Raw genomic sequence first — 18,819 nt, 5'->3', positions numbered from 1 at the left:
TGGGAAGGCACTCCCAGTATGAAGCCTTGCTGTGGTTCAATAACACCTTTCCTCTAAGGATCTAAAAGTATCTCAAAAAGCCCAGCTCATTAACCCTTCAAAAAATCGCTGTGACGTAAACCAGAGCTGAGCTTTATTAGCTCCATTTAAGAGAAAGGAACCAGATAGGCCAGAACCACTAACACTGGGATATAAATTGAAAAGACCCCGGGGCCAGGCCCAGAACTGGGGCCAGTAGAAGACCACGCCCACAAGCCAGTGTGTTTTGAGCGCCACGGTCTGAATACTAAATCTGTGCCAAAGGATGCCAAGTGGAGAAGTGCCATCCTTGGGCTCTGTGTGTGCAATCAGACTGCGAAGAAAGCGTTCATGTGGTTCTGTGGCCAAAGAGGAGAAACAAATGATGACAAAAACAATCATCATAGCCTCTGGCAGATCCTCTCAGAAGAGCAACAAAAGAAATAATGGTATATATGTCAGAAGCATTCCTCATGAGGGACGTCTCAGATCGTCCAAGAGGTAGACTTTAGGTAGTAGTCAGAGAGTACTGGACACCAGACTGAAGATATAAGAAGTCTGAAGAATATCACAGTTCTGCACAGGTCACAGTACTAATCTCACTTAGGATCAAAAATAAGGGTTTTTTTTTTTCCCACAAATAAGCTTTATTTCAAAGTTTTGCTAAAATTACCCTCACCTAAAGAAAAAGAAGATTCTGAATCTCTGCCCAGGTATCATGCAATTCAAATTCTCAAGCCTTTCAGTACTTTGTATTTTTCTTCTGGCTACATGCAACATTACTTTTGAAGCGGGTAAATGTGGGAGATAGGAGACAGGAAGGAAAACGGAGATCCAACACATCCGGGGGTCAAAACAAAGCCTCCCACCTGCTTTTAAAATATTAATAAAGACTGTACTCCTATGGATTCTTCCTAGATATCACAAAAGAACACAACTGAGCCTATTCATACTAAGCCATGTTCCTCTACATGCAGATAAGCCACAAATTGGTCTGAAAACCAACGACAGAAACTTCTTTTCTATCTAGAGAGAGGTCAAAGTGGTTTTTAGGGCAAACCAGACTTTAATGCTTTCCTGTCAATGAACACACAGCCACTCTTTCCCCCAGTTTCTCCATCTTTAAACAGGGACAAATGATTTTACAAAGATGTGCTGCACTACAGCAAGATTAATTACAAGATGGAATTTTGAGCTCTGATTATGATCATCACTTACTGACTATAACCATTAATCCATCATCACAGGAACCAAAGAGCAGAGTTTCCTTTAAAGAACAAAAGGAAAAGGTTTAGTAGAAACCCTGACAACTCACAGCCTCTGCAGTCATTATCTGCTCTCACAGGGCTGTCATATTTTTAAAGCCTGGAATAGGAACACTGCCTTCAGAATAAATAAAGACTGGAATAGGAACACCTACTTCAGAATTAAAGGCAGTGTGGCCAGCAGGTACTTGCTTTCCTAGAATCCTCTCCAAATACAGCCCTAACTCTGCTCAAGATGCCACTCCTAATATCCGAAACCACAAACTGCAGTGGATCAAGTGGTGAGAGGGCCAATAATAATAGCTCATAACAGCCGATAAAGAGAGGACATAACGTACTTCCAGAAGGCCTGGGACACCACGGCCCTAAGGAGCAAGGTGAAGGCCAATCTGTGGGAGGAGGAGGCCCTGATAACATCAGTGCCTGCATCAGGACCACAGCAAGAAGGACATAAATCAGTGGAGCAGCCATTCTTCCCCCATTGGCACGTTGCTCCTGCTTTTGCACACCTCCATTAAAGGGGCACCAAAAGCTGGCCCATCACCAGCGCACAAGTCCCATCTCCGGTGACCAAACGGGCTCCTTACAGGGAATGGGAATGTGAACCTGAGAGTCCTTCATTCACTCTGCTCTCCCAGACCACCTGCCTGTCTTAGCTGCAGTGAGCATGAGGGATGTTAACAGCATGACCCGAGGAGGCAGAGGCGCCAGGCAGAAGCCAGTCAGCCAGCCAGAGCCAGGGCATAATGGCTTCAAAACTTCCCTCAAGTAATCACTCAGGGTTGCACTTTTGGATGTTTGGCCTGAGCCTCACTGCTGACATAGGGATTATCAAGTTTAGTGTAAGACTCTGCTGGTAAGGCCAAATGACCTATTAGAGAGTGAATTAAAACAGCTACAAACAAACAGGATGCCAGGCAGTTCTGCTGAGCACTTCAATACTCAAAATGCCAAGGGACTTCCCCTCCCTGCAGGGCTGTTCAATTTTAAAAAAGCAGCAAGAAAAAAATGCAGGGTGGAGATAAGAGGAAGGAAGAAGGAAGAGGCCGTGCTGACAGGGCTGCGGAGCCTGGACCCAACCCCACACACAAAAGCGCACTCTGCCCCGGGTTCCACAGCAGCAGCAGGTAGAATCAGCATCAGAGATGGGCAGCTGGGAGTGGGTCTGCTACAAAATTTATTCCAGAGAAGGAGCTGCCTCGGGGCATGGGTATTACTGCCTTAGCTGGGCAACACTGCTGCTGGTGGCTTCCGGCTAGCAGAGACTCTTCGATGCCCCCAGTAGGCAGGCAGCTTTTCAGAACGAATCTAGGTGATATTTCTGCAGATACATTCTTGCCCCCAGAAGATGGCCTCTTCATGGTCATTCAAATATGTCACCTCTCTTAATTTCGGTGTGGTCATCATCCCTGAGGTATTATTTGTAATTGTCCCTCAAGTGCAACAGAAGAGAAGTGTCTGATCGCTGTATTATATATCAGACAGGAAGTGCAAGTCAGCAGAAAGAAATACCTGAAAGGGAGCTCTGGGGACAGCAGCAGAGACCATTTCTTCTTGGCCTGTGTGTCTCTAGGCAAGTGGCTGTAGGGAGGCTGGGCAGAAAGGGGCTGACTGCTGTGCCAAGGAACACATTCAGAAAAAGAACAAAGCGAGAGGGGAGAAAACAAGGTCATTAGGCTCAGTCCAGCTCTGTTCCAACTTTTCCGACACGAGAACAGCATCCAGAAGTTGGGCGAATCAGATAGCCCTCAGCGATATCAGACGATGGCAAGAGTGTAAATACTTACAAATAACAGTCATGCAAATAATAGCTGAGGTTGTAGTGGTTCCTGGGAAGATGGGAGAGAGGCTGCCACACATTATCCTGGATTTTCAGCTACGTCATCTTATTACATGGGGAGACATGAGATACTTGGTGCCTGGCAGGACCCCAGCGAACCTGCCCCAGCAGCACCAGTGCGGCGTCACGTATTGTGACCACACTTAGCTGTCCATTACCCAGTTCAGATGGCCTCCTTCCCCTCTGCAAAGGGCTATACGTCAAATAAGCAAAAGGCTCAGGAGTTATGAGAACAAGACCTCTATAATTTAAGAAAATGGTATCAATGTTTTAACCTACAACTGAGAGAGTCAACTCTGAACTGGTGTCCTGGTTGACTTACATCCTGTGTTTTCACTTTTAACTTGTAATAATGTTCACATTTGAGCATGAATTGGAAAACTGCTTCATCCTTGGGATATGGGAAAGAGAACACTGTTTCTTAACTAGTCATCAACTTAGGATGTTTCCTGGCATAGTGCACTTGACTCTTGTTTCTTTGATCTGTTCACACCAGTGTCCTCTAGCATTTGGAATAACACTTAGGTATTGTTGGCACCAAGCCACCCAATCTAAACAATAGGCTGTTCCAAAGAAGACAGTGCCCTGTCACCATCTCTGGGTACACATTTATATTTGGCTAATGGCTTGTCTACACTGTAGCTAAAAACACAATGGAGTGTATATATACACAATAGGATATTATTCATTCTTAAAAAAATATATAATCCTGATACATGCTACAACACTGATGAACCCTGAAAACATGTAACTGAAGTAAGCCAGAAACTGGGGCACCTGGGTGGCTCAGTAGGTTATGCACTCGACTTTGGCTCAGGAAACGATCTCACAGTTTGAGAGTTCGAGCCCCATGTCAGGCTCTGTGCTGACAGCTCAGAGCCTGGAGCCTGCTCTGGATTCTGTGTCTCCCTCTCTCTCTGCCCCTCCCCTGCATTTTGTCTTTCTCTCTCTCAAAAATAAATAAGCATTTTTTAAAAAGCCAGAAACAAAAGGGCAAAATATTGTATGATTCTACTTTTATGAGACACCTACAGTAGTCAAATCCATAGAGCCAGAAAGCAGAATGGTGGGTACCTGGGAATGAGGGGAGGAGAGAATGAGTACTTCCTGTTTAATGGGTACAGAGTTTCAATTTCAGATGATAAAAAAGTTCTGGAGATGGATGGTAGTAGTGGTTACACAATGTGAACTGCACTTAATGCCACTATATTATATACTAAAGTTGGTTAAAATGGGGAAATCTTCTATCACATATGTTGTACCACAACTTAAAAACACCACACAATGGGGCATCAGAGTTGCTTAGTTAAGTGTCCAACTTCAGCTCTCAGTTCGAGAGTTCAAGCTCCATATTAGGCTTGCTGCTGTCAGCAAAGAGCCCACTTCGGATCCTCTATCCCCCTCTCTCTCTGCCCCTCCCCAGCTTATGCTCTCTTCCCCTTTCTCAGAAAAATAAACATTAAAAAAAAAGAAACCAACTACTACAATGGATCCCAAATGAACCATAACCCAACTCACTTCATTTGTGATCTATACCCAAAGTGATATGACCAGATCCCTAGAAATAGTAAAAGAGATTACTATTTCCTACAATGAAAACAAGTACCCTGTTCAAAGAGTTCACAGGAAAGTAATCGGAGGGACAAAAGACAATTATTTATTCTCCCTCCCCAACACACTGAGTATCTAGCTAAGTGTTTTATATTTAGTAGGTATTCAAGAAGATATTTTCTACTGTCACTGTCTAGTGACAGTAGATCTTGTCATTGTGCAGGTTAGACCTTTCCAAACCCATCATTCCCCGTCTGAGCCAAGACAACATATACAAGTATTCTAGTACCACTGAAAACATGAATAAACAATAAACATAAATTCAAGAGAGTGAAATACCATGCACAAACAGACAGCAACAGACCAGAGGCGGTGACTTTTTCTAGAATGGATGTTGGCTTTGTCAAAAATCAGCCAAGTGCTCCTTTTCCAGTTTTATTTCAATGATGGTTTCACCTCACTGACAATCATGTCTTTGGTTGCCCTCCTTAATGCTTTAAGACTTTACTTTCTAAGCAAAGGGACACATAAAACAAAGGCAGAGGAAAGTTTTGGTAAAATACTACTTGGGACAAGACATCCCAAAATATGTATCTTCCCCATTCCCTGGGTCCCACCCCAACCCAATAGCCTAAAGTAAGACCATATAAAACTAAATTAAAGCATTCCAAATTGCACTTTTATCTCTGACGCCTGAAAAAACTGTCCAATCACCTGCTAGAAGTATTTCATGTTTTTTCAAATATAGTATGTTATTTCTATTACTAGCAAAATATGAAAAAGCCCCCAATGATTTCCTGCAATCTCCCATTTTCATGAGTTTTGTTTTTCAACTATCAAGAAAAGGAGCACTTGGGTGGCTCGGTCAGTTAAGCCTCTGACTCTTGATCTTGGCTTAGGTCATGAACTCACAGGTCAGTGAGTTCGAGTCCCACATCAGGCTCTGCTTCTCTCTGCCTCTCCCCTGCTTGTGCTCGCTCTATCTCTCTCTCTCTCTCAAAAAATAAATGTTAAAAAAAGAAAATGAATGAAGGCAGAGCCATATTTTATCACTAACTGCAAAATAATAGTGGCTGTATTTTAGCAAGATGTCTTGTCTCAGGCTTATTCTTAAACTCCAATTTTTCTGATATTCATGCTAATTATAAAATTAGCACAATTTATTTACAAATGCAGCTCTTTATTTTTCATTCAATAATTTTTATGAATATATTCATAATAAGGCATAAATGAAACTGTTAAAGAAATCATTGTTTGTCTTTCAAGTTAATGAATGCCTACCACAGAGAAATATAAAATTAGTTTGGGATGTATTCTGAAATAAAAAGAAGTGTAAATTCAAGTTCATTATAATCTGTACCAGCTGAATTTTGCTATATGGAGTACTAAAGTTACAATCAAATTTAATTGAAAAATGAACTTCACTTATTAATGGGAAGACTGTATGATCTATAGGTATATTTAATTTGGGACTCTCTTTTTCTTGAATTTAGTAAACTTATTTTTTAAATGTTTATTTTGAGAGAGAGAGAATGAATGAACAGGGGAAGGGCAAAAAGAGAGGGAGACAGAGGATCCGAAGCAGGCTCCGCACTGACAGTAGTGAGCCCCATGTGAGGCTTGAACTTAGAAATGGAGAGATCATGACTTGAGCCAACTGACTGAGCCACAAAGATGCTCCTGGTAAACTCATCTTAAAAAAGGAAAAAACATTTGCTAGAAAAATTCAAGTAAAGAGAAATCCAATAGGATTGACAACTAAATATGACCTAGTTAGTATATCTTGAGGGTCTATTAAATATGAGCATCACATCTAATCATAAAGCAGGAAGTTGTGTTGGGTGAAATAAAAGAAAATTGAATTAAACCCTAACCATTTAGGTGTCAGCAAAGTTTTTCCAGAAAAGGCAAGGTGTCCATATGTTGTCCATCACAACTACTCAACTCTGGCACTGCAGCACAAAAGCAGTCAGTGCATAAACAAATGAGGATGACTGTGTTCCAGTAAAATTTTATTTATGGACCCTAACATCTGAATTTTATATAATTTTTACATGTCCTCATATATTGCTCTTCTTCTGATTTTTTTTCAACCATTAAAAAAAATCTAAAAAACGGGGTGGCTCAGTCGGTTAAGTGTCTTGACTTTGGCTCAGGTTATGATCTTAGGGTGTGTGAGTTCAAGCCCCACGTGGAGCCTGTTTTGGATTCTGCACCTCCCTGTCTCTCTATCCCTCCCCTGTCATTCTCTGCCTCTGTCTCCTTCAAAAATAAATGAACATTCAAATAAAATGTATAAGCTACCAAAACAAATAGGAAGAAATAGAAAGCTTGAACACACTTAGAATCAGGAAAGAAACTGAATCAGCAATTGGAAAAAAAAAAAAAAAAAACCCCTCCACAAAACAAAAAAAAACCCAAAAATATAAAAAAAAAATTCACAATTTGAGGGCCGTGTGCAAAACAGGTAGTAGGCCATATTTGGCCCTCAGATTGTAGTTTGCTGGCCCCTGCTCAAAGCATTTACAACCTCATATATGGGGTAAAACTATCTCCTTTGGCAAACAGAAAATCTTTTTCACTTCCTCTTCCAAAATGTGATTTCTGTAAAAAACAGTTTTATTCGGTCAGTCCAGAAAAGCTTCCTTGAGTGGCTGCCAGGTACAAAAACATTGCTAAACACCGGGGAGCACATGACACGTCTCTGCACAGAGTGAGGACGGGGGAAGAGCATCATCGACCATCAGGGAGGACGTAGTATCTGTACGTTAAGAATGAGTCAAATTTTCACAAAACAAGACAGCAGTTAAGAGAAAAACAGGGATAAGGACAAAACCTCAGAAAGTAGCCCTACAAGGCAGTGAATGTAAAAGAAAAAAAAAAAAGATTCACTGGCAGGGTAGAAACCAGAAGAGCCAATTGGCACTGAAGCCAAGAGAAGAGAACATTTGAAGGAGAAAAGGGCTTAATACTCTCTATGTGGTTACTGGAAAAAAGTAAAAGTGGGTCAAGGCATTGAACAAATAGGGACTACTGGTGACCTTTAACAGTGCTGTTTCAGGACGACAATAGAGGTGAGAGATAGGTTTCAGGGAATTCAATAGGGAATTGTTTGAAAGGGATGACAGCAAGGAGAATGAAATGAACTGCACTCTCATTTCTTACACAAAACAAAAAGCATTCTAATGAAAGATGCCACTACCTTCCTCATAGCTTGTTCTACTATGAAACATTCTAAACAGAAAATTGCTCCTTATGTTAGTGTTTATACCCTTTGAAATCAAATGGTAAGATTTTGTAGTAAGATCAACAATTATTAAAGCTGCATCTATTCTAAACGCTGAAACAAAACACAGCTAAGATTTCAACAAACTCTTCTGGAAGGTGGTTATTTAAAAAAAAAATACAGCAAATGGCTAGTGTCGTATTCCCCTCCTACATGCACGTCTGTCTTGCCTACGTTTAGAAATTTTTATTTTGACAGTTTCAGACTTATAGCAAAGTTATAAGAATAGTAAAAAGAATTCCTGGATACCTTTTATCGTTCTTTTTTTAATCATCTACTTTAAGTAAAGCATTCTTCAGCTGAATTTTGTTTTGTTTTTCTGTTCTTTGTAATGTAGTTATTGTCAACAAATTTCAGCCATTCAGTTTAATAACTGCTGGAGCCCAAGTAGTCTAGTTAAGGCTGTCTGTTGTCCGTGATGCAGTCATAAGTAGTAGGAAAGAAAAGTACAATATACGTTCACTTCACAGAACTCCTGTTTGGAATTCATGTGTCCTTCATCAGCTCTGCCCCATTCACGCTCTCTCCTTCTGGGACTTGGACTAGATGTCTGTTAGATCTTCTCGCTCTATCCTACAGATCTCCTATCCTCTCAGCTCTCATTTCTACCTATCCCTCTGTCCATGCAATGTTCTGGAGGATTCCTCCTGACCTTCCAGTTCACTACAACTCTTTCGCTATGTCTACATTGCTGCTGAACCCATCTGCTGAGCTCTTAATTTCAATTACCGCATTTTCAGCTCTACCATTTCCATTTGTTTTTCAAAACTGTTATGTCACTTTGCTTTTGTAACAGTTCCCAATTATCTGATAACAATTTTAAGCCTGGCTTTCATCCCTTTGAACACAGGAAGAATAACTGTTTTTAGTCTGAGTCTGATGACTACAGAATCTCGTGTCTGAGTTTTGGATGTCTCCTAAAAGAGAGTAGTCTCCTCATATGCCCAGATATTTCTGTGTACTGGCCATTTTGGGGAAAAGTTCCTTGGAGGAATATTAGCAGGTTGAGGGTGATGAAACTGTCTTCTGCAGATGATTTTTCTTTGCAGCTCCCAAGTGCCTGGGGGCACTACCGGTGTAGAGCCTCCTTCATCCAAGTTCAAAAATTAAGTCTCTCTATTGTCTCCTTTTAGAATCTTTAAAAATTTTTAATGTTTATTTATTTTTGAGGTGGGCAAGGGCAGAGAGAGGGGGACAGAGGATCTGAAGCAGGCTCCATGCTGTGAGCACAGAGCCCGATGTGGGCTCGAACTCATGACCATGAGATCATGACCTGAGCTGAAATCGAGTCAGCCACTTAACAGACCGAGACACCCAGGAGCCCCCGCCTTTTAGAATTTTAATTTTTGTACTGTTTGAGGACCCTCTTTGTCATATTTTTCCCTCATATTTTCTATATCTTCACCTTTGCCAGACATTTTCTATCTTGCCATCCTTAAATGAATATATATTTATGTGTGAGTATAATTTCCATGAATTCTTATTCTCTAATTGACCTTTTCCACATTGTAACTTGATGAGTTAAATTCTTCAAAAAGCTGTGCGTTTGCTCTGTTAACATGTTTTCTACTTCACATGATTATCAAGAATAATGTGGGGCGCCTAGGTGGCTCATTTGGTTAAGTGTCCGACTTCGGCTCAGGTCATGATCTCGCGGTTCGTGGGTTCACACCCCACGTCGGGCTCTGTGCTGCAGCTAGCTCAGAGCCTGGAGCCTGTTTCAGATCCTGTATCTCCCTCTTTCTCTGACCCTCCCCTGCTCACGCTGTCTGTCTCTCTCTCTCGGAAATAAAGTGTTGAAAAAAAATTTTTTTAAAAAGGAATAATGTGACTGTTTTCGATGCTATGGACAAAACTATTACAAACTATTTGTATGTCCAAGGGAACTGAGCTTAGTAAGTGTCAATAGTGTAGAAGTATAAATAGCTTAGAGACGAAGTGACATCTGTTCAGTGATTTTGCTTACCTAAATAAGATTAAAATTTCAAGTCACAGAAAAAAAATGTCAAGTCACATGTTAGGTAGTAAAAAGAACACCATCCTTACAGTGGAAATGAGATAAAATAACTTAAGGCCATATTCAATTTGCTGTTATTCATCCTGATATAATAGTGCAATGGGACAAGTGGTGATAGCCTCTCAAGGAAAGTCTTTCTGAAAGAGCAGTTTTGAAGAAAGAAAGAAAAAAAGAATTCTAACGAGCCATGTGACTAAGAAGTAATTTTCAATAACAGTATATAATATGGCTGCATACTGAGCTGGATGATGAAAGACACAATGTTTTCTTCCTTAGAAATAATAGTTTCTAAACATTAGTCTTTCTCTGTGGTCATTTATATATAGATAAGTATGTGTGTATGTATATATACATGTCTATGTTCCACACCTAACGTGGGGCTCAAACTCATGACCCTGAGATTAAGAGCTGCATCATGCTCCACCAACTGAGCCAGCCGCGGGGCCCCTGGTATCTTTTTTTTTTTTTTTTTTTTAATTTCTATATAGTTTCTAGTCTCACATCTCTTCCCTAGAAAAAAACAAAAATGAACTCAGCCTTTCAATATTCTTCTAATACTTTGAAACAAAGTAATCATTCAAAACAAGAATCTTCACTGAGAGTGTTTAAGAATTTAATTGTGCATTTGTTACTTTGGGACAAACTAAAGGGCTGGCCAGGGAGGGAGATGGAAGGCATGTTCTACATTTTGACTTCGGTAGTAGTTATACTGTTCACTTCATGATTATTTGTTAAATGTATATGTATGTTTCACGCACTGTTCTATGTACATATTTTACCAAAAAAGATAACATATTTTTAAACAGCTTCCTTAAGTAAATTAAACAAAGATCTCATTTAAATTTATTTATTCTAACTGTCCTTTTTTAAGAGGTTAAGGGGAAGAGATGGAACAAAAGCAAAAATGAATGAAATATTTTAGTTACTCTCATTTACAGCTTTCAAGAAAAGTCTCAATGTAGCTAGATAGATTTAAAACAGATTTTCAAAGCTAAAACCACTTTTCAAGTAAAATACTAAAAATCAATATGGATATTTTTTTTTTGAGAGAGAGAGAGAGAGTGAGAAAGAAGAGAGAATCTTCTTTCCAGGATGGAGCCCTGATGGAGGGCTTGATCTCATGATCCTGAGATCATGACCTGAGCTGAAATTAAGAGTCGGGACGCTTAACCTACTGAACCACCGAGGCACCCCCAATACAGTTAATTTAAAAGCACCAATCCCCTCTTTCTCTAGATTCAAAGATTCCTATATATAAAATGGAAAAGGCACAAATTCATCTCCTTTTTACTTGGTTTATATTTTCCAGGAGTTTTAAGTGCCTAAAGAAATGGCACTTTCATGATGGTCTTTGATTCTGGACCTATAGCATTTTCTTCCTATTCCTTCCCAAATACTGTAACAACTGTGTCTTTATTTGTACCACATCACCTCCTCTAGTGAGTACAACCCAGGGCTCTAATATCTCCTCTTCACTCTGTAGTGTGAAGCTATGCTTTTCAACAGTTAATACTGCACTCCTGTTCAATCTGCTGACAGCACAGTCTTGGAATCATGATTCTTCTGTTGCTTCAGGTCAATTCAGAGGCCCCCCAAACAGACTGCCATTAAGACCACTTCTCTCTCTGAGGCTGGCAGTTTCTGACTGTCCCACTTGTGAGGGAGCAGTTATTTCTGGCAGTACATCTTTAGGTCAGCATGATCTCTCCAATCACAAGTTTATCACTGCCTTATAGATAAACAAATAGCATCTTTGTTTCTATATCTTAGATTAGAAATGGAAACTCTCTGAGGGGATATTACCCTATGAATTTGGCCCAGGTCATCTTCATGAGCACATTCTCCTTTCAGAGCCATCTGTTCATCTTCATAAAAACCCATCACAACTACATATGCTCCTTTTCTGGTTTGAAAAACACAGGAGAATCATTCTTTACTTGTCAGTCCTTTCAAAGTCCTTCTTAAGGTAAGAGAATTCTTATTTTAGCTATGAATCACTCAATACTGGTTTATTACAGCTGCAACAACTCTCAAAAGAGCCATACAAAAGAAAAATGTGGCTTCTACCTCCCAAAGTCATTAAAGACTTTTTTCTTTCTTATTAAGGCACCCAGAATGCATAATATTACACCCAGCCAAAGGGACTGAATTCCCTTCATGGGGGAGAAGAGCAGCTGGCTGTTACTTATTACATTCTTAGAGCAACGTGTGGTGACTTGCTTTCTCCTTTTGTTTCTCTTTGAATAGTAGATGAAGCTGATTTTTTTCTAGGGCTGTTTCTCATCACCAGCATTCCTGATCCTTGACCTAAGCAGCTGTTAATATGCTACGCACATATGCTTGGGCTCTTGAACAACCAATGCAGTTGACCTTTTGGTTTCCTCCACGTCAGCTCCTCTCTTGTTAGTGCAATTGATGTTTTCTCTTTCTAAAAATAATAATTTTATCTGATACAAAACTACATATATAATTCATTGTTTTTTTTGGAATCTTTTTTTCCCCAAGGGTGTCAGGACCCATGGGTTCTTATGTTCTAATTGAGAAAGGCACGTTCATTCATAGTAATTCCAAAACGCAGACTACCATTGCTACTTCTGCGTTTGGGCCTGGGTAATTGTTGGAGGCCACATTTTACCTTTATTCTCAAGGAAAACTGAATTCCTTTGGTGGAATATAGGTGAAAGATTATATTTACTGCAGCTAATGATTAGAAAGTAAAATATTAATGTATCAAAAGACACTTTGTTCTAACTATCTGTGTTCAAAGGAACCTCTCCTCCATACTTGTAACTCGCCCCCATCATTTTGTATTATAATTGCCTATTAACTGTCTGTACCCGCCAAAGACAGGAAGCTCCTGGAAGGTAGGGATTGTATGATAATGACTATTTTATCAGCAGGGTCTGGCAGATGGTATACAGCCAGTAGGTATCTCTGATGGTGTTGGTGTTACATTCAATTCAACGTCCAATTCTTAATTAGTCACAGTTTTAGATGAACTGGCACACACCATTGCCCCAACATTTATGAAACGACTTCTGATCAGATATTATTACAGTTCAAACAGATATGCCCAACTTCAGATACATAATGATCTCTACCTAACACTGAGCTTCTTTATGGGAGGCAGCAGAGACAATGCTAACTTGTGATTTGAATCCTTTTGCTCTCATTTCAGACTCAGCTACTATCGGTAACCTTTGGCAAGTCACCTGCACCATGTTGGATCTGTGCCCTTAGAAATTAAAGTGGGAAAGTGAATTAAGTGGTCTCTAAGTCCCTAGCTGACCCCAGCTCTAAGACTGTGACGAGGTGTGAACCAGTTAGGGTACTACTAACATAGCAAGCCCTTGTTAACACTAGAGGGAGCTGCGCCCATGCCATCACTAGTGGGGAGGAAACTTTCAAGGCAAAGCATCTTTAAATTGGAAGACAGACTTTTCTGAATGAGAGAAATTAAGTTTCAGGTGAGAGACCCATGCTGTTCATATAGCTACTGCACAGACTTTCTGCCATGACCTCCCTCTTGCTGATGTCAAAGTGCCCCACACTTGACTTTCATCAGCACACCCTCTGAACTCTAATTCGGATCCCAAAAGAACCAAGTTGGCTTGAGTCATTCCTATAGATTTCTTTCCCCATTCAGTCTACTTTTCTTTCTTAATCAAACTAACAACAATGACAAAAAAGCAAAATAACTAAAAGGCCCAGAAAATTAGACAGAGGAAGAAAAAGATTCATATCACACCAAAGATGTGGCTTAGGAAGAATCGGTAAATGGCTGCGGAATTAATTAGCAGCTTTCCACTCAAACCAAAGCTAACATAGCTACTTTGAAATCAAGAAAACTACTCAGAAAGAGGAAAGACATCAAGGAAAAGAAGGAATCGACACAGCTCTGCAGTGTAGGAGCCTGAATGCCTGCCTAGGAGTGGATGCAGTCACTGCTCTGCTGGGTTCTGTGGTATGAAGTCTGCAGGTGCTGAAGTGAGGTCATGAATTAGAGGTAACGGGGTCACATTAGGCAGCTGGCAAGAAAAGTGTCAAGTGACCAGATAAGGCGATGGACGATGAGGTGGGGAAGGAAAAAGAAAAAGCATTTTTAAAGTTAAAGCTTACTCTGAAGTTATATACACACATTCTCCACCCAGCTCTAAAAAACATCTAATGGCTTTGAAAATGTATGACCTAAACGTCTTACAGAACAAGTGAAATGAAGAATTAAAAACCTCTTCGTTGCATCAATTTATGTTTATGTTTGCCCAGAGACACAATGACATGTTAACCTGATAGAGAGGGCATATCATGGATATTACAGAATGTGGTCTGTAGGAGAAAGATAAATGCAAACCTGAAGAACCCTTTTTATGGGAATTTCATAGATTACTTTAACACTCAGGAAGCAAAGCTTCAACAGTCAGAGACCGACCGCCTACTTTTCAGACAGAGGCTATTCCTGAGTAAAAACAAATTACAAAACAACTTTAGAGAGCAGTAGGTGAAGAGAAAAGTCTACTAGAACAAAACAATTCTTTTTCACTTAAAAAATGGAAACTCAGACCTCCAGAGGTAAAATACAAAGTAAAACTCACCATGTTAAAATCAACCTATTGCTATCACTCCAAGTAGCTTGAATACTTGTTTCTTAAATCATCAATTTCAATTACTCTAAGAGATATCACAGCCTCAACAGATTCAAAAAAGATTTCCCTTTTCCTTTAGGACATTAAAAAAGTTTTTCTTTTTTAGCCAGGCTTTCAATCAATAATCCTTATGGGAAGCATGAGAAAAATGTACTTTATTGTTAAAAGGAGAACAAATTGTCTTCCTCTCTTATTTTAGGACACATGCCAGAGAATTTCCAATTCACCTGATATGTACTGACCTTTAAAATGTTTCGGCCATCAAATGATTCTCTTTCCTTGAAGATATATTTGCCATCCGCTGTGTAGAGATTGTACCTGCCTTCAGCTGTAAATATATCAAAGATAATGTTAGAAGAAAGCATGGGTTATTTACGCTTGTTTCCTTTTGGGTTTCTATAGGTACAACTAGTAAAATGTACTACCTGGAAAGTGGTAGAGCAGGAGGGAAAAGCAGCAGGCTAAATCAAGAGGCCCATCCAGTCTCAGCTGTCATCAATTCAATATACATTTATTCATTCAACACTGTCCAAGTACACGAGATAGGTTATGTATGTAATTAGCTACCGTCTTTTTTTTTTTAATTGAACTATAGTTGACATCAATGTTATATTAGTTTCAAGTGTACAACATAGTGACTCAACAATTCCATACATTACTCAGTGCTCATCATGATAAGTGTAGTCACTATCTGCCATATACCATCTGTCATACATTATTACAATATTATTGACTATATTTCTTCCCTATGTTGTACTTTTCATCTCTGTATATTATTTTTTAATTTTTAAATGTTTATTTATTTATTTATTTATTTTTTATTTATTTTTTAATTTTTTTTTTAATGTTTTATTTATTTCTAGGAGAGAGAGAGACAGCGTGAGCAGGGGAGGGTCAGAGAGAGAGGGATTCACAGACTGAAACAGGCTCCAGGCTCTGAGCTGGCAGTCAGCACAGAGCCCGACGCGGGGCCCGAACCCACGAACCGCGAGATCATGACCTAAGCAAAAGTCGGACGCTTAACCGACTAAGCCACCCAGGCGCCCCAAATGTTTATTTATTTTTGAGAGAGAGAGAGACAGAGAGAGAGAGACACAGAGACAGAGTGCAAGCAGGAGAGGGGCAGAGAAAGAGGGAGACATAGAATCTGAAGCAGGCTGCAGGCTATGAGCTCTCAGCACAGAACCCAATGCAGGACTCAAACCCATGAACAGGGAGATTATGACTTGAGCCGAAGTCAGATGCTTAACCAACTGAGTCACCCAGATGCCCCTATTTTATAACTAGAAATTTGTACCTTTTAATCCCCTTCACCTATTTTGCCACCCTACCTCTCCCCTCCCCTCTGGCAACCACGGGTTTATTCTTTATAGTTATTAGTTGGATTCTATTTTTCTGTTTGTTTTTTAGATTCCACGTATAAGTAAAATCACTATGGCATTTGTCTTTCTCTGTCTGATTTATTTTACTTTGCATGATACCCTCTAGATCCATCTACGTTGTCACAAATGGCAAGAATTCATTATTTTTTATGGCTGAGTCATACTCTGTTGTATATGTATATACATGTGCATACAAAGACACACAGACAGACAGACACACACACACACACACACACACACCACATCATCTTTATTCATTCAACAAAAAGACAAAAAATAACAAGTGCTGGCAAGGACACGGAGAAAAGGGAACCCTCCTGCACTGTTGATGGGAATGTAAACTGAAGCAAAAGGAGAGAGTTTCCTTAAAGAAGTTAAAAACAGAAATACCATACAATCCAGTAACTCCACTTTTGGGTATTTGCCCAAAAAAAACAACAACACTAATTCAAAACGACGTGTGCACCCGTATGTTTACTGCAACATTATTTAGAATAGCCAAGATATGGAAGCAAAGTGTCCATCAATGGATGGATAAAAAAGATGTGGCATGTGTGTGTAAAATGAGCCATATTCTTAACCAAATTATATCTATTCTATGGATCTCAGCTCATTTACATAGTTACAGGTTAGGATTAGGTGATCTCCAAAGGTTCTTTGCAGTCTAAAAGCCCAAGATTTTGTATAAGCTATATGCATTTTAAAATATGTAAAAATATATAAAAATCTACACATTAGGGGCACCTGGGTGGCTTAGTCGGTTAAGCGTCCGACTTTCACTTAGGTCATGATCTCACGGTTCGTGGGTTTGAGCCCCGCATCGGGCTCTGTGCTGACTGCCAGCTCAGAGCCTGGAGCCTATTTCAGAGTCTGTGTCTCCCTCTCTCTCTGACCCTCCCCTGCTCACGCTGTCTCTCTCTCTCTCCTAGAAATAAATAAAAATATTAAAAAAAAAAAAATCTACACATTAAGTAGCCGAAAATGCTGGCAATCCTGATTTGGGTTGCAACCAACATGATGTGGGTTGGTTTAAGGACCCCTCCATGAGAAAAGCACCCTTCAGTTCAAAGTTATATTTACAGACATTCTACACAGAAATGCAGCAAATCTATGACCTTAGCCTCATCAAAGCTATGCTCTAACTCCTTGTGTTAATTTAGCATGCTTATTCCAAAGGACATAATTTCAAAGGAAAGGGATGATAGGTAAGAAAGAGTAAAACACCTCATTCCTGTGTCCTTTTCTTTTTTTTTTTTTAATGTTTTATTTACTTCTGAGTGAGTGAGAGAGAGAGACAGCGTGAACAGGGGAGGGTCAGAGAGAGAGGGAGACACAGAATCCAAAGCAGGCTCCAGGCTCTGAGCTATCAGCACAGAGCCCGACGCGGGGCTCAAACCCACGAACCGTGAGATCATGACCTGAGCCAAAGTTGGGCGCTTAACAGACTGAGCCACCCAGGCGCCCCTCCTGTGTCCTTTTCAAGTACAAATTCATCATACAGACAAATCCAAAGTATAGAAAATTCAAAGCATCCTTTAAGAAGTATTTAACCCTCAGAATATTTCTAAGATATTTACCCTTTCCTGCCTACCAAGAGACACTCAAAAGTATTTCTATTTCCACTTTGGAATATGCTCTTTTATTATATACAGCTATGGAGACTACCAAGTCAGAACTGATAAAATACGTCCAGAGTGCTAACTCTGTGCATAATATATGTTAGCTAGCCAACTGGAATCACACACTGGTAACTTCTAATGACAAAGTATTCACTTAATCAAAGATCCCAATACCATGCATATTTCACAAATTAAAAACAGTCCCCTGTTAAGAGGTGAAACTTTGAATTCATGGACACTAAGTATCAATGAAAAACCAGTAGTGACATCTGAAGATTGAAATGTTTAATGACAGGTTCAAAATCTGTAAGTGGCACTAGCCATCAGGGAAATGCAAATCAAAACTAAAATGAGATATCACCTCACATCAAAAATGACAGCAATAACCAAAAAGATAGATAATAACCAGTGTTGGCAAAGAAAGAGAGACACTGGAGCCTTCACACACTGCTGGTAGGAGTGTAAAATGGTACAGCCACTTTGGAAAACAGTCTGGCATCATCTCAGAGAGTTACACACTGGTTTACCATATGACCCGAAATTTCACTCTTAAGTATATACCCGAGAGAAGTGAGAATATATGCCCACACAAAAACTTGTATGAAAATGTTCACTGTGGCATTAATCCCAATAGTCAAAGAGAAGAAATGATACAGATGTCCATCAACTGAGAAATGACTAAGATGCGGTACATCCATACAGTGGATGATTATTCGGCAACTAAAAGGGAACGAGGTATGATACATGCTATCACATGGATGAACCCTGTAAGCACGGTGTTAAGTGAAAGAAGCCAGTCACAGAGGATCACATATTGCATGATTCGACTTATACAAAATTTCCAAAGAAAAGGCAAATTTATAGGACAGAAAGTAGACTGACGGTAGGTGGGACTACAAGGTTAAGAAGTAAGGAGTCACATTGCCAATGGGGTTTTGTTTTGGAGTGACAAACGTGTTCTAAAATTGATCATGGTAATGGCTGCCTAACTCTGACTCTACTAAAATCACTGGATTATATGCTTTAAATACTGTATGAATCATATAGTATGTGAATTTATTTCAATGAAAGTGTTATATTCAAACCATCTCTCAGTAGGAAAGGATAACCATACTGCGAACACAGAATATTTTCTTACGTGAAGCTCTGGTGCTAACTGAATATAAATCTGGACCCACACAAAGATACAGGTTCCTGC

General features: G+C 39.8%; 1 protein-coding gene across 6 annotated transcripts in view; it reads right to left on the bottom strand.

Moving 5' to 3' along the window:
• Positions 1 to 18,819, bottom strand: part of ASCC1 (activating signal cointegrator 1 complex subunit 1) — a 105,197-nt gene that overhangs the window by 10,331 nt on the left and 76,047 nt on the right. For all 6 annotated transcript variants that reach the window (XM_039255540.1, XM_039255537.1, XM_039255539.1 and 3 more), the window contains exon 9: positions 14,863 to 14,948. In XM_039255540.1, coding sequence (XP_039111471.1) covers positions 14,863 to 14,948 — 86 coding nt within the window. The remainder of the gene's footprint in view (positions 1 to 14,862; positions 14,949 to 18,819) is intronic.

This window comes from Hyaena hyaena, unplaced genomic scaffold (assembly GCF_003009895.1).
Source record: "Hyaena hyaena isolate Hyena2069 unplaced genomic scaffold, ASM300989v1 scaffold_531, whole genome shotgun sequence".
In the NCBI taxonomy this organism is placed as follows: domain Eukaryota; kingdom Metazoa; phylum Chordata; class Mammalia; order Carnivora; family Hyaenidae; genus Hyaena; species Hyaena hyaena.
This window is presented reverse-complemented; position numbering and strand designations above follow the sequence as displayed.